Source organism: Netta rufina, assembly GCF_964035555.1.
Source record: "Netta rufina genome assembly, chromosome: 2".
Classification (NCBI taxonomy): Eukaryota; Metazoa; Chordata; class Aves; order Anseriformes; family Anatidae; genus Netta; species Netta rufina.
In genome coordinates this window covers 68,940,578-68,953,952 of record NC_140124.1, presented here as the reverse complement: position 1 = coordinate 68,953,952, position 13,375 = coordinate 68,940,578, and the positions used below count along the sequence as shown (strand labels likewise).

General features: G+C 38.1%; 1 protein-coding gene across 1 annotated transcript in view; it reads left to right on the top strand.

Moving 5' to 3' along the window:
* DSP (desmoplakin) overlaps positions 1-13,375 on the top strand; it is a gene marked incomplete at both ends in the record, with an annotated part of 37,987 nt that overhangs the window by 17,428 nt on the left and 7,184 nt on the right. The window contains 14 exons of the mRNA XM_084283229.1: positions 860-955; positions 1,501-1,626; positions 2,556-2,708; positions 4,236-4,390; positions 4,964-5,090; positions 5,438-5,642; positions 6,185-6,402; positions 7,189-7,355; positions 7,679-7,817; positions 9,148-9,341; positions 10,153-10,315; positions 10,932-11,015; positions 11,803-11,910; positions 12,567-12,665. Of these exons, the coding sequence (XP_084139355.1) occupies positions 860-955; positions 1,501-1,626; positions 2,556-2,708; positions 4,236-4,390; positions 4,964-5,090; positions 5,438-5,642; positions 6,185-6,402; positions 7,189-7,355; positions 7,679-7,817; positions 9,148-9,341; positions 10,153-10,315; positions 10,932-11,015; positions 11,803-11,910; positions 12,567-12,665 (2,034 nt within the window). The remainder of the gene's footprint in view (positions 1-859; positions 956-1,500; positions 1,627-2,555; positions 2,709-4,235; positions 4,391-4,963; positions 5,091-5,437; positions 5,643-6,184; positions 6,403-7,188; positions 7,356-7,678; positions 7,818-9,147; positions 9,342-10,152; positions 10,316-10,931; positions 11,016-11,802; positions 11,911-12,566; positions 12,666-13,375) is intronic.

Genomic DNA, 13,375 nt, shown 5'->3' with positions numbered 1-13,375 from the left:
TCTTCTGTTATCTTAGAAGGCATGTTTTGAAGATAGCCACACCCTTTGAGAGTTTATGTTTAATCCGGGTGCAAGTACTTTCTGCAACTGAAATTTACAGTGCATTTCTACAGCTTAGCCAAGATATTTTTGCTATCATGGCTTGTTATATGCTTACATTTCAATTACAAAGGCTGTAACAATTTGGAAAATCTCATCCTATTAGGATATGCTGTAGTTGTAGTTTTGAGTGTGCATAAGAACCCTGAAGCTGAGAGAAGCTAATAGGAAAAAAACTGAGTTCTTTCCACTTTTCAATGCGTTTACTTTGTAATTTGTTATCATATTGTGTAGAATCACCATTCATAATTCCCTCTGTGGTCCTTTTCTGCCTTAAAGGAAAGATCCTTGTAAGCTCCAGTAGTGAAGTAAAAAGTTGTGTGTACTTTTCTAAAGAACTTACATAAGGAGTATGCGAGAAGTTCTGATTTAAAAGTAGCCATCATAAACAATTGTGTTTGACACTGCTCCTTGGAAGGAGAACATGACAATTTGCAATTGAAATACTTTGTTTGCACTATAATTTTGTGCATTTCACCCCTTTGCTCATGAACTTCAGGCTTTATGTTGATCAAACAAAATTCACATCATGAACAAATTTCTCTCCACATCCCACAAATGTGTATTTTACTCTCTTCAGTTAGACACTTATAAGTTGGGGAACTATTTGCATGAGTTGCATTATTCTGGTCTGCATGAATTTGTTTTAGCAGACATTTCATTTGCATTTATGTAAAGCATAAATAATTATACTTGAGTCTAGGTATGGGAGAGAGATCTCTGTGAAGATTTGAGTTCTGTATATTTTTATTTTTCTTAGGCCTACATGGATACATTACAAACTCAGTGGAGCTGGATCCTTCAGATCACCAAATGCATTGATGTACATCTGAAAGAGAATGCAGCTTACTTTCAGGTGAGTAGTGATGTGGAGAATTCACACTTACTTTGAATTATACTGAATTATACTAGATTAACATTCATGAATTATTAATTTAATAAAAAAATCTTCGTATTCCAGCATTTAAGCAGTTTTCTTTTAAAAAAAGAATTTACAAATTTCAAAAAGCTCATTTCACTTGCTAACATTATTTGCTAACAAAAAACTGTATTTGCTGTTTTCAGTGTGTAAGAATTTCCAGGGCTTTCAACACATGCTGAAGTAAGAGCTTTCAGAATTTAGTTTATGGATTGTGAATGATGTGATGAGTAGTTCATAGGAGATCTGTCATGTTCCTCACTACTTTTGTTAAAAGTGGGAATCCCACCACATGTATTTTTCTTGTGTCAAAATCTTCCTAAATCTGTGCACAATTAGACATAAGTGTTATCATGCTGTTGAAAATGCTGCTGTCCTGGCAGATGTGAGCTGGGATTTCTCATTAAAGGAATTCAGTGTTTTTAGCGGACATTTTTGTGAGAGCTGTGTGCAACTGAAATCACGTCCATTTTTTCTTGTAGTTCTTTGAAGAGGCCCAAGCCACAGAGTGTTATCTGAAGAATTTACAAGACTCCATCAGAAAGAAGTTCATGTGTGATAAGAGCATGTCGCTGCAATGCTTGCTGGAGCAGATCAAAGAGCTGGAGGTACTGTTCCACCCAACTCACAGGTTATGTTCTGTCTTGCATGGAAATCGGTTGCCCTCTTCAGATACCAAATATTAAACCATGTGTACTACTATGGTAATAAACAGTACTGCGTGAACTTGCAACATTAATGGTATGTTCATGCCCATTTCTTAGGATAGCCTACAAATGGATCAGTATTACTTAAATTGTGCAATGTTGTTTAGGAACTGTTGATTTTTATTTTATTTATTTATTTATTTTTTTAAATCTGGAATGAGCCTACCGAATTTCAAAATTTCTGACCTTCTAACAAATTAAAAAAAAATGAAAGATTATTGTTCATAGGTGGTAGAAAAGATTTTTGCCTCAAAGGATGAGTGCATTTAATAAATGATTCATCATCGTGTTATTTTATATCTCTGTAATCTCTTTGAAAGGACTGAACTCAAGGTTTTTTTTGTTTTTAGCAATTTGCTCAGCAAGAGTTAGCTCCTGCAATTCCAAATTGAATTTATATGAGGAAAAATAGGTTAGTGATATAAAGGGCAATTGATGAAGTCAGGGTTGAGATGTAGTTGCTATTTTTTTTTTTTAACATTCATATTACAATAATTCCTTATATTTATTCCTGTTTCTTATACCTCACTTTAACCATCTTACAGATCTGTATGAAGAACAACATAGTCTTTGCTGGAGTTACGAAGATAGTTATTTTGTTGTTTCTCTTCTCTTCTTTTTTTTTTTTTTTTTTTTTTTTAAACAAACAAACAAAAAAAGAAACCAAAAACCTGCAGTTTCACATTATAGGCCAAAGACTCATCCCACTGGAGCTAAAGGAAGTTTTGCCAACAGTGAGCTCCAGATGTATACTTCTTGTAATAAACCATTGGGAACTAAATGTGGTTTATTTTTAGAATGAGTTTTTAACATACAATTAATCTTTGCAGAATGAACGAGAGAGAATTCTTGAATACAAGAGGCAAGTGCAGAGTTTGGTGAATAAATCCAAGAAGATTGTGCAGCTGAAGCCACGTAACCCAGACTACCGGAGTAACAAGCCCATTATCCTTAAGGCTTTGTGTGACTACAAACAGGATCTGGTAATGTGTTCTCCTTTTGGCTGAAATGAACATCATATAAACTAAAACGTGGCAAATAATTTAGTAATCAAGCTACTGAGTTGATAGGTGTAACGTTTCTGTCTGCTTTTGGTCAGCATTTAAGTTTTTTCAGGAAAAAAAACAAACAAACAAACTTGGATTCTCATACATTGTTTGAGTATGTCTAGTCAAAATGATGATTATTATTGCAGTTTAAATAGCATTATGTCTAGTCAAAATGATTATTATTACTCAGGTTTAAATGGTGTTAGCATTCATGGTTCAAATTAGCACAAGACAGGCTCATTATTAATAGGGTTAAAATTGTAATACAGATACTTCCCAGCATCTTTCCCTTTTCTTTCATTTTCTTAAGGTCAGCACTTCATCTAACAAAAGGTGGAGGAATGTTCAATCAGTCATTTGCATACCCAACGCTTTGCAGCGGGGAGTATTAAGTTAAAGGTGGTGGTTTCTTCCTCTTTGGTACTGGAGATGCTTGCGTTTACATGTATTTCTGCATTGTTTCTTAACACCGTGCTTAGGTGCATTTTCTGCTTACGTGCTCTTTTTCTGCTCTTTTTCTTTGCTGTTTCCCAATTACCTAGTTTTTCTGCTCTTTATCTGTAAAACTTGTTTTACCTGATTCACTAGGCTGCACTCCTATAGTGACCGCTAATTGACCATTGTGATTTGCGTTTACAGTCCGGGGTTTGTGCTGTGTTCTGTACCACATTTTATTCTGCAGTCACAGAAGCACGCAAAGTAACTACTTGTTGCTACTGTAAGCAAAGCTAAACAAATGTAGTCAGTGGTTACCTGGCTGCTTGGCAATTGTCCTCACAGTTAAACAAGCTAAAATCTGCTCAGGTGAAGATAAGCCCAGACAAAAACAGAGATACTGCATGGTTAGGTCAAAGCAAAGCCTGAGGCCTTTTGCTAGTAATGTCAAAAATTTGCTGGCTGTAGAGGTATGATGCAGTGAGGGACTTCTGCCATGATAAATGACATGAGGAGCTTTCCCCTCTTGGATGTGTGTGGGTTGTAAGCTGCACCATGACCACACCTGTGGCCTCAGGGTGTCAGAATTTCTGGCAGATGTAGCTGGTAGATCTAGCTCTGCAGCGTTCGCTCCCAGTCCCTTCACAAGTATGGATGCATCCTTTTGCTTACATCTTGCTATGGAGTGGCTTACGAACATAAATGATTGTGTAGCTTACAGTGCCCCTGTGTCCACTCTGTATGTCACGGCAAGCCACAAGTCTGATGATCAGCTGGCGACTGCCTAGTGTTCTGTGGCTCCCACTTGGTCTTCCAGGATTTTCTTTTTATGGAAACCAGATTCGGGGGGATTGGTTAAGCTCTACTGATCTCTTGCACTAATATGAAGCCACGATTCACACCTGCACCTGGCAGCTGTGAAGCATTCCCGATTCTGTGATCTACATGCATCTTTCTTATCTTTTCTCCTAGAAACCCCATCTTGTTTAACTAAAGGAAAAAAATGTTCTTCTGTATTTCTTACAGAAAACAGTGCGCAAAGGAGATGAATGCATCCTGAAGGACAATAACGAACGCAGCAAGTGGTTAGTGACTGGCCCTGGAGGAGTGGATATGCTGGTGCCATCTGTTAGTCTTATCATCCCACCACCCAATCCACTAGCAGTGGATCTTGCTACAAAGTGAGTTGCTGCCTGGGTTTGCGCATCTGCCGCTGGGGGTAGATAGAGTTTGCTCAAAATAGCAGCTGACCACAAAACTCAGTCTGTGTCCTAATCATAGTGCCCCCAACCTTTGTAGGGTGGGGGGAGTAAAGGATTAATTTAGGGTGTGCTGTATTGTGCAAATCTACGAGCCAATTTGACATATGGGAACCAGCTCAGGTGGTGTGCTCATGCCATAGTCTCGTCCTGATTGCTCAAAGTTCTGTCTGAAAGCCTGGTTTGTCTTGTAGTTAATACTTTTTGATGTCTTTTGGTATTTAGAATTATGTGCATAATGTGCATAATATTACTTCAGGCCCTGGTTAGCAGCAATACCTATGTTCTTAAGCAAATTACTGGAGAGAGTTTGGAATTTTAGCTGTATATTCAATAGTATACTATTTATTCATCTGAAAGTTAAGGATATTTGCATATTTTTTTTTTTTTCTAATAGAGAGCAAACTAACACACTCAACCTCTAGTGGATGTTTCTTGCGATGTTTTGTAGCTATGCTATAGGTTTTGACTACGGAATTTCTTTTCCCATCTCAGAATTGAACAATACTATGAAGCTATTCTGGCTCTGTGGAATCAGCTGTACATCAACATGAAGAGCCTGGTATCTTGGCATTATTGTATGATTGACATTGAGAAAATCAGAGCGATGACTATTGCTAAGGTAAGACTCTATCAGGCCTTAGCTGTGGACCAAGGACATCATCACTGACCTGTCCTTACCACATACTTGCCGTACTAGTTCCCACAATGCAAGGGCATGGATAGACACAGTAAAAGGCAAAGTTGCAATATTCTTAGGTTGTGAAATGTTTCTTTGTAGGAATAGATTAGCTCAAAAGGCACTTTGTGCACCATGCTTGTGGAGGCAGCAGGTGTAGGTTTTATTCTAAAATGAGGTTCCTCTGTCGTTCTGTAGGTATATTAGTATGTTCCTTAATAATTCACTAGTCTTCTAACTAACCTTCTTCAGTTGCTGCCTTTTTTCAAAACTCCTCTTCTTTATTTCAGCTGAAAACAATGCGTAAGGAAGATTACCAGAAAATAATAACTGACCTAGAGATCCATTATCAAGAATTCCTCAGGAACAGCCAAGGCTCAGAGATGTTTGGTGATGAAGACAAACGGAAGATGCAGACTCAGTTCACTGATGCTCAGAAGCACTACCAAACCTTGATTATACAACTACCAAATCAACCGCGGCAGCCGCAGCCAGGTCTGTTGTCCTTGCAAAAAAAAAAAAAACAAAACTTGTTTTCTTGCAGAGATTGTACTGCTTGGGTTTCTTTCTTTGGAGTGGAAGAGAAGGGGCTGCATTTTCACTTTGTGAAAATGTTCTCATAAACATATGGATAGAAACATGTCCAAGAACTGTAACTGCTGTCTACCAGTAAAACAAAACTGGCCATGTACAGGGAGGGGTATGTTTTCCTTTCTTCCTTCTATAGCTGTGAATTTGGGAATAGTCCTCTGAAGTTCATGGAACTTGGTGGGAAAAGGAGAGGGTTTTAATCTGTCTGTTATGTTTTCAGTTGTTAGGAAGCAAAACCTCACTACTGCATTTGAGGATGCAAGTTTATTTTTTTCTGAAGGGGAAATTTAATTAGTTTAAACATCTGTCTACTGGTTCAGATCTCCTGTGTGTTCTCAGTTCTACAAATCAAATCAGTATTTAGGTCAGTTTGGCACTTCATTGGCTTTCTGTTGTGTAGGAGGTCAGTTCTCTGGCAGATGACATTTACACAACTAATTTTACAGTGATCCCAACTGAGACCTGTCCAGTGGGTTCCTCAAACACCATTATAGTTAATGAGAGAAACCGGGAACATGATAAACAGGAGGCCTGGCTGCTGATGGAGCTTCAGAAACTTCGGCGTCAGATCGAATCTTCAGAGATACGGATGGTTCAAAGAGCTCCACTTGGAGTGGATCAAGGGGCACTGCATGACTTTTCAGTCAGAATACAGGAATTAGAGGTAACTATGTATGTTTTTAATTGAGCTTCTTAAAGTCATCGTGACTGTCCTGCAGAGCATACTGCAATTGTATTCCTGATCATCTGGGAAAGACACACCTGCACCCTGTGCCTAGATTTTTCAATTGGAAGCTAACCATGATATTTGGATCGGTGTTTGGCTCCTTATCTGGGTGCCAAGTAGAAAAAGTTGACTCTTGTATTTTAGAAGACTAATTCTGGCAAGCTAAGAGTACAAAAATCCTGATGTCAAGTGGACATAAGCTCATGTTAAGCCTCATCTAGGTTAAATCTCTGTTAACATCCTTTTTTAAGGACCCCACGTTGCCAGCTACTGTTGAAGTGCTGTCTGTGGGATGCGAGTGCATACTTGAGGCTTACAGACTCTCTCCCCCTTCCAACTCTTCTTAAGAGTTATTGAAGGAGACTGGAAAGAGAAGATTAGTAAGAAAAGGGAACAGATTCAGTCTGAGAAATTCTTCTGGGGGCAGTGAGGTTGCAAGAAGGCATGTTCGCTGAGAGTAGCTGGCAATAAGGCATTCTGTGACCTGCTTTCTACAGAGCTGAGTTCTAGAGTGGAAGAGGTGCTTAAAAAGAGGTATTACCTGTTGTGGACAGTACAAAATAGAAACTGCAGAATGTTAATTATCTGAGGCACTGCTTCATTCTTCAATCCAGCTGGTTAGTTAAGACCAGACTATTTGGATAAGGAGACCAATAGCTTATGTGTTGTAGAATGATCATTCAGACACCAAAAACGTGTTAATCAGGCATTCTCTTTCCTTAGGGTGTGCAGAATGACTCTCAAATAATGGCTGAAACCCTCAATAAGCATAAGGACTTGCTGCCTAACTTCAGGGGCTGTGAAAAGTATGTGTACTTGCAATCAGAGATAAATGCCTTATTTCAAAAACTGGAGAATATTAATGGTGTTTCTGCTGGCTACTTAGACAGGTAAGAAAATTGAGGTTATATCAATAAATCATTCACTTTTCATAATTCTTAGTCCATAAATCTGCGTTTTGTTATCAGTGGTATAAAATTACACCTTCTTTCCTACAAATGCTTTCCACGTAGGTAGAAACAGATACTTAAGTGAATTTCTTCTCTTTTCTGGATGACTTTTTTTTTTAAAAAGAGAGAGAGAGAGAATCATGGGTATTGCTGAATTTTCTTCTATGTTGTCTTTTCTCTTTAATGACTTCCAATTAATTAGTTAGCACCTTTTCTGCTTCAGTCCATAATGGATTTGTCTTGTGTTTTATTATTTATTGTAGCTTGAACGTACTGAGGTGTCTGCTCCAGCTTATTCTACAAACAGAGGATGTGATCAGAGTTTTTGAAGTCAGACTGTCTGAAGAGGAGACTGTTCCTTTGGATCTTGATAAAGTGGAGGCTTATCGAGCTTGTCTAAAGGTGAGAAGTGAAGACTCAAGGACATAGCAAGGCAGAATTTGTAGCCGTCATCACTAGTTGAGCTGGATGGAAACCTCCTGAAATGGAAGGATCAAACCTTCCACCTCCTAACATATTCTGACATAGATGTATGATGTTTTTGCAAATTATTGGAGGGAACATACAGTTTACTACTTTCATCCCCTGGGTGTTTCTGGCCCCATAGCAAAGCCAGGAGCATGGAAGGTCTCCATAAACCATTTCTGAACAAGATTATCTTTGTTTATTCATGTCACTTATGAAGCTAGATTTGAAGGCAATTTTTCCTTTATTGCAGAAAAGCTTGTTCTAACAAGTGACAAGTAAATGAGTGTGTTATTGCGTCCTGTTTTTGCTGTAGAGTCCATTTCAAATCTTACAGTGAGAACTTCTCATCCTAGATAAGGCAAGGAGTAATTACTTTGCTGTTCACAAAGATGGTTTGCAGAAGCAATCTTTATCTGGCATTGAGATGGTCCTTTTTTGCACTGAGTGACTTTAGTTGGAATAATTGCTCCTCCTTCCTTTTCTCTTCTTCGGTGAAGTAGGGAAAAGGTGTGTAGGTAGCACAAATGGAGCGCAACCAGGTTATTCTTCTACCATATTACCTGAAAGCTGCAAATTCAGTTGCTGGGAGTTGTTTTTAACACAAAAATAAATGCTTGAGCATATTATCAAAGGATGTAGTCATCCCCATGTCTGGGGGATCCAGTGGAGAGCACTGCCTGCATTGTTTGGCGTTACCCAACAGTATGCAAGTTTGTGAACACATACCACTATGTGTCTGTAGAGCAACATCTCTGTGTAAGATATTTATGAAAATGCAAATCAGGAAAGGAAAAAAAAAAAAAACACAACATAAACAATCCGTGCAGATCTTTAGCTAATATTAAAAAAATTAAAAAGTATTTTAAAAACTGTGTATGGCAATTCTGAGTCTTGATCCTACAGCTATGATCCTACTGCAATGAAATTTTCTAGTCATTTGCTTCTAGGAACAAGCAAGGCAGGGTATTTTTTGGGAACTGCTCAAATAGCTCTGAGAAACTGAAATGATGGCATGATGCCATCTGAAACTGAAATGATGGAAAAGTATAGCATGAGAGGGCTTCGGTTCTGTAAACTATTTGAGAATAAGTACCAAAGGGTATATTTCACTTTAAATAAGTTAACTCCAGTTCGCATCAACATACATACTATGCTGAATTAAAAACAGAGTATTTAGATCCCAACACACTGTACATGCTGTTGATAATTAAGTTTGAGTATCCTCTGAAGAAAAAAAGTATGATGTTATTATTTTTTCCTCCAGAAAATGAAAGCTGATCTAAACATGAAGAAGTCGCTGTTGAATGCCCTTGAAAATGAACTGCAGAAAATGCTTCAGATTCACTCTCAGTCTTGCCAGTCATATACCTTGTATGATATGGACATTGGAAAGTTTTCTGACAAAGTTACCCAACTAATAGACCGCTGGCAGAGGGCTGAAAAGCAGATAGATAACAGGTTTGCTCAAATTTCCTAGTAGCTTCTTCCTTATTGCTATCACTACTAAGATCATCTTAACAGTAAGTCTAAAAGAACTAATGTCTTCTGGAAGTGAAGTTGTACAAATGATGATTTGGGGGCAGTAAGACTAGTAAATTGTAAATAGTAACTGTGAATAAGTTGAACATGCTTTATAAGAAATTATGTAAGACCAAGCAAGAAAATGTAGAGCCTATGTAAGCAATCAGGCTTATTCCTAAATACCCTTTACCTGAGGGGTAAAAAAAATAAAGCACAAAAACTGAGAACTAAGAGAAAAAAATAAATATATAACTTTATTGAACTGAAGGCATATTCTGGTATATATATATATATATATATCTTTTAATTCATATTTATATATATTTTAATATATATATATATTTTAATTCAGACCAAATCTGGTCCTAGTGATAAAAATTGAGTAGTTACTACTTGTTTTGGTGAAAATTGGGAACGAGTGTACTGAAGTCAGTTACCTTGGTTTTTACCTCTGCAAAATTTTTTTCATCCCCTACTTAATTGACAGAAAGTGCCAACCTCTGTATATTGCAAAATATTCAAAATTAAGGGACTAAAAACCCTTATTAGGTGACCATTAACAAGTACAATACTCTTCTGCGTAATATTCTTGTTCAGAATCTCCTTTTAGAGCTGCCCATTGTTTTACTTAGTTTATTACTATATTTATCAAGGTGTCTTACTACTGAAAAATGTTTAAAGAAAGAGAATGTGCTTCCCATTTTGACAGTTTTCCCTGTTTTTTTTTTTTTTTTTTTTTTTTCCCTAGATCATGGGATTTAGAAAGGCAGATCAAACAGCTGAAAACTTACCGAGATCTATATCAGGCTCTTTGCAAATGGATATGTGATGCCAAGCGCAGGCAGGATTCTATCGAGTCCATGAAGCTGTGCGATTCCAACACTATCATGAGATATCTACATGACCAGAAGGTATGCAACACCTGACTGAGTTGTCTGCAATGAACTGGACTTTAAATTGCTTTGCTATTCAGAAACTACCACTATCAGTGCAGTCCTCAACACAGTGGCCTGTTTTGAATTACAATGTGCAAGCTACTAAAAAACACCACATGTAGAAGTTAGGAAAGAGAAAATATTATTATACTTGTTATTTTCTGTCAGTACTGCTACAGATTATGAACAAGACTGTACTTGTCTCCTGCACAATGACTGACACTTATACACAGCAGCTTTGAATTAATTCAAGGAACAGTATGATTTTGCAATTTATGGGACAGATTATAGCCCCCAGATAAAATTAAAAATGGGGTAGATATGTGTAAGTTAGAGTCAAGCAACTGTCCCTCCCCACCTCAGTAGGTTGTTCAGTTGGTAGGCATTCTTTTGGAGAACAGCTTTCTCATATGCAATGTGCTTGCCTTTATGGAAATGGCATTGCTACACATCATTTCAGGTCTAAACCTCTGGGTTTGCAGTGGTCTCACACTGCAGATACCTTCTGGTGGAGGCAGTGCGTAGAGGAGAGGAAATGCTGGCAAATCTGGGGGAATGCTTCACAGCTCACTTTTTTTTTTTTTCTTGACAGAACTTGCACAGTGAAATCTGTGGGAAGCGAGACAAAGTTGAGGAACTTCTCAAGCATGCAGATCAGTGCTCAGCTGCAATTAAGGTACTTGGATTTCAGCTTTTTTACAGGGTGTGGTTTCTCATGGTCAGGCACATCCCCTTGTCTCTGCTCTTCTGGCAGATGAAATGTTAGTTCTTTGGTCTGTGTGTATGCAGAAGTCGCTGGGGTAAAACACTTCTGTGTACAAAACATAAGGAAAGTAATCAAGTGTACTTGCCATTTGAAAATGGCAGGACGATTTGGGAGATATCAATGAAAGCTTCTCTTCAGGAGAATTGAAACATCCTTCTAGCCAGACCAACCTTTCCAGTTCACATCTTAAAAATAAGCTACCCATCTGTTCTCTACTCTTAGAAAGTAGGTCTCATTAGGATCTGGTCTAGGAGGCAAGATAAATGCAGATTAGCAGGAGGAATGGTCTTTGTTTCTGTGAGAAGGATCTTTCTATATATGATGTGACAAAAATGATATGGAAGAGACACAGAGACAGTCTCTGAAGTTTTGTTTGATAACACTACCTAGACTAGTTGCTCCCATGAATTTTTCCACCTCTGGAAGGATAGCCCTCAATTAACGGACCACGTATCTTGCTGTTTTTGCAAAATGCTTATGTTGTGTCATTCCCCTCTATGAGCCTTGAACTGATGAGCCTTTGTGACAGAGGTCACAAATGAGAGGGTCGTTTGTACACGTCCAGAAATAAGCAAGGGAGAATGTAGCTATTTAAACAAAAGAATCCCCATACAACCCTTTATTTGCATTTGCAGATCCCCAGAGAGTTCTTTGGCAGTTGCTAAATGGTTCTTAACTTTTCCCTGCTGTTTTACAGGATTATGAGCTTCAGGTTGCTTCCTACAGTTCTGGATTAGAAACATTGCTCAACATACCTATCAAGAAGTGTGTGGTTCAGTCTCCTGCAGTGCTGATTCTGCAAGAGGTATCTTTCCTTCCTCCCCCACCAGTCTTTTGAATTTACATTTATTCATTCATCAGCATGAGCAGATTTATTCATCATTGTGAGTCATATCCAGCTATATACTAATAATTAGCACTGTCATTGGTAATGTGTACTAAGCACATATGCAAAAGTAATTACTGCAGAATAGTTGCTGCAGTGCAAAATCATACTTGGGCTCATTTAGACAGTAGAATGGCCCTCAGGGATTTACCTCTTTCCTACTCAATGTCCATTATATACATGTTGTGAGAAAGTAAGATTCATGCCCCAAGTGATTTAGTCATTTTCAGCCTGGGAATTAACCACTATTAAAGTTTAACTTAGGTTACTTGTGACTGTCAGACAGGAAGAGCATGAAGAACCAGGGGATGGAGCCTTGCATTTAATATCATATGCACCGTGGGGGAAAATAATATTGAAAAAGGTGTGGGTATATCAGAAGGGAGAATATGTGTACTTGGGATCCTCAGAAAGTCATGTGGAGTTGTGAGGAGGAGACTTAGTTAGCTTTTTTACTTTGTCAAGTAGCATGCGCTGTCAAGTGGACTGGAATTCTTTAAATGGTCTGAGACATAGGTATGCTCATATCTAACTCTCTAATACAAGCTGATAACAATTCCCTTTTTCTTTTCAAGGCTAGTGAGGCTCAGGCTCGCTACATAGAGCTTCTTACAAGATCAGGAGATTATTACAAATTCTTAAGTGAAATGTTAAAAAGCATGGAGGACTTGAAGGTAATCTGCTTCTTTTATTTCCTTTCTTTCTATTTTTGTCACAGGTTAGCACTATCACTGATTGAAGACTTTATGCTTTAGTACAGTGCTAAACAGTTCACAAAACTAAACCCTGGGCTTTCTCAAGCAACAGGAGGCTCAGTGGTATGCCACAGGAGGCATGTGAGCAGTTTCATGCAACTTTTTTCAAAGAGCACAGTGTCTCGTAGAGTTACCTCCAAGGTCACACGTGAGGTGAAGAACAAAAGCCTTTGTGGTAAATAGGAGGTGCTTGATAAAGCATGCAGGAGGTTCTTCTCCTCCCAGAGTGTTGACCTCAGTAAGAATACAGTTATCTCAGTGCTGAAAGCTTACTCCTCGTGGTTAAGGGGCCACACCTCATTTTAGGCCGTATCTACAGTGTTGGTATCTAATGTTTTAAATGGAGTAACTCCATTCAGCTTAGAGGAAACAGGGAAGACTGTTTAAGATGTGATATACAGGTGATTTGCATCCCCTAGTTGAAAAAGATGGAGATTGTAACTGAGGCTATTTAATATTTTGCTGGTGAACTCTTTGTACATCAGATTTTACTAACTGTATTGCATCTCCCTCCTCCATTAAGTATTGTTTCCCTCTGAAATTCATCATGTTGTTTTCTGAATAAGATCTGAATCTGGATAAATAATGAATTTTCCAGAAATTGCTTGGATGACTTTAAGTAAAAAAAG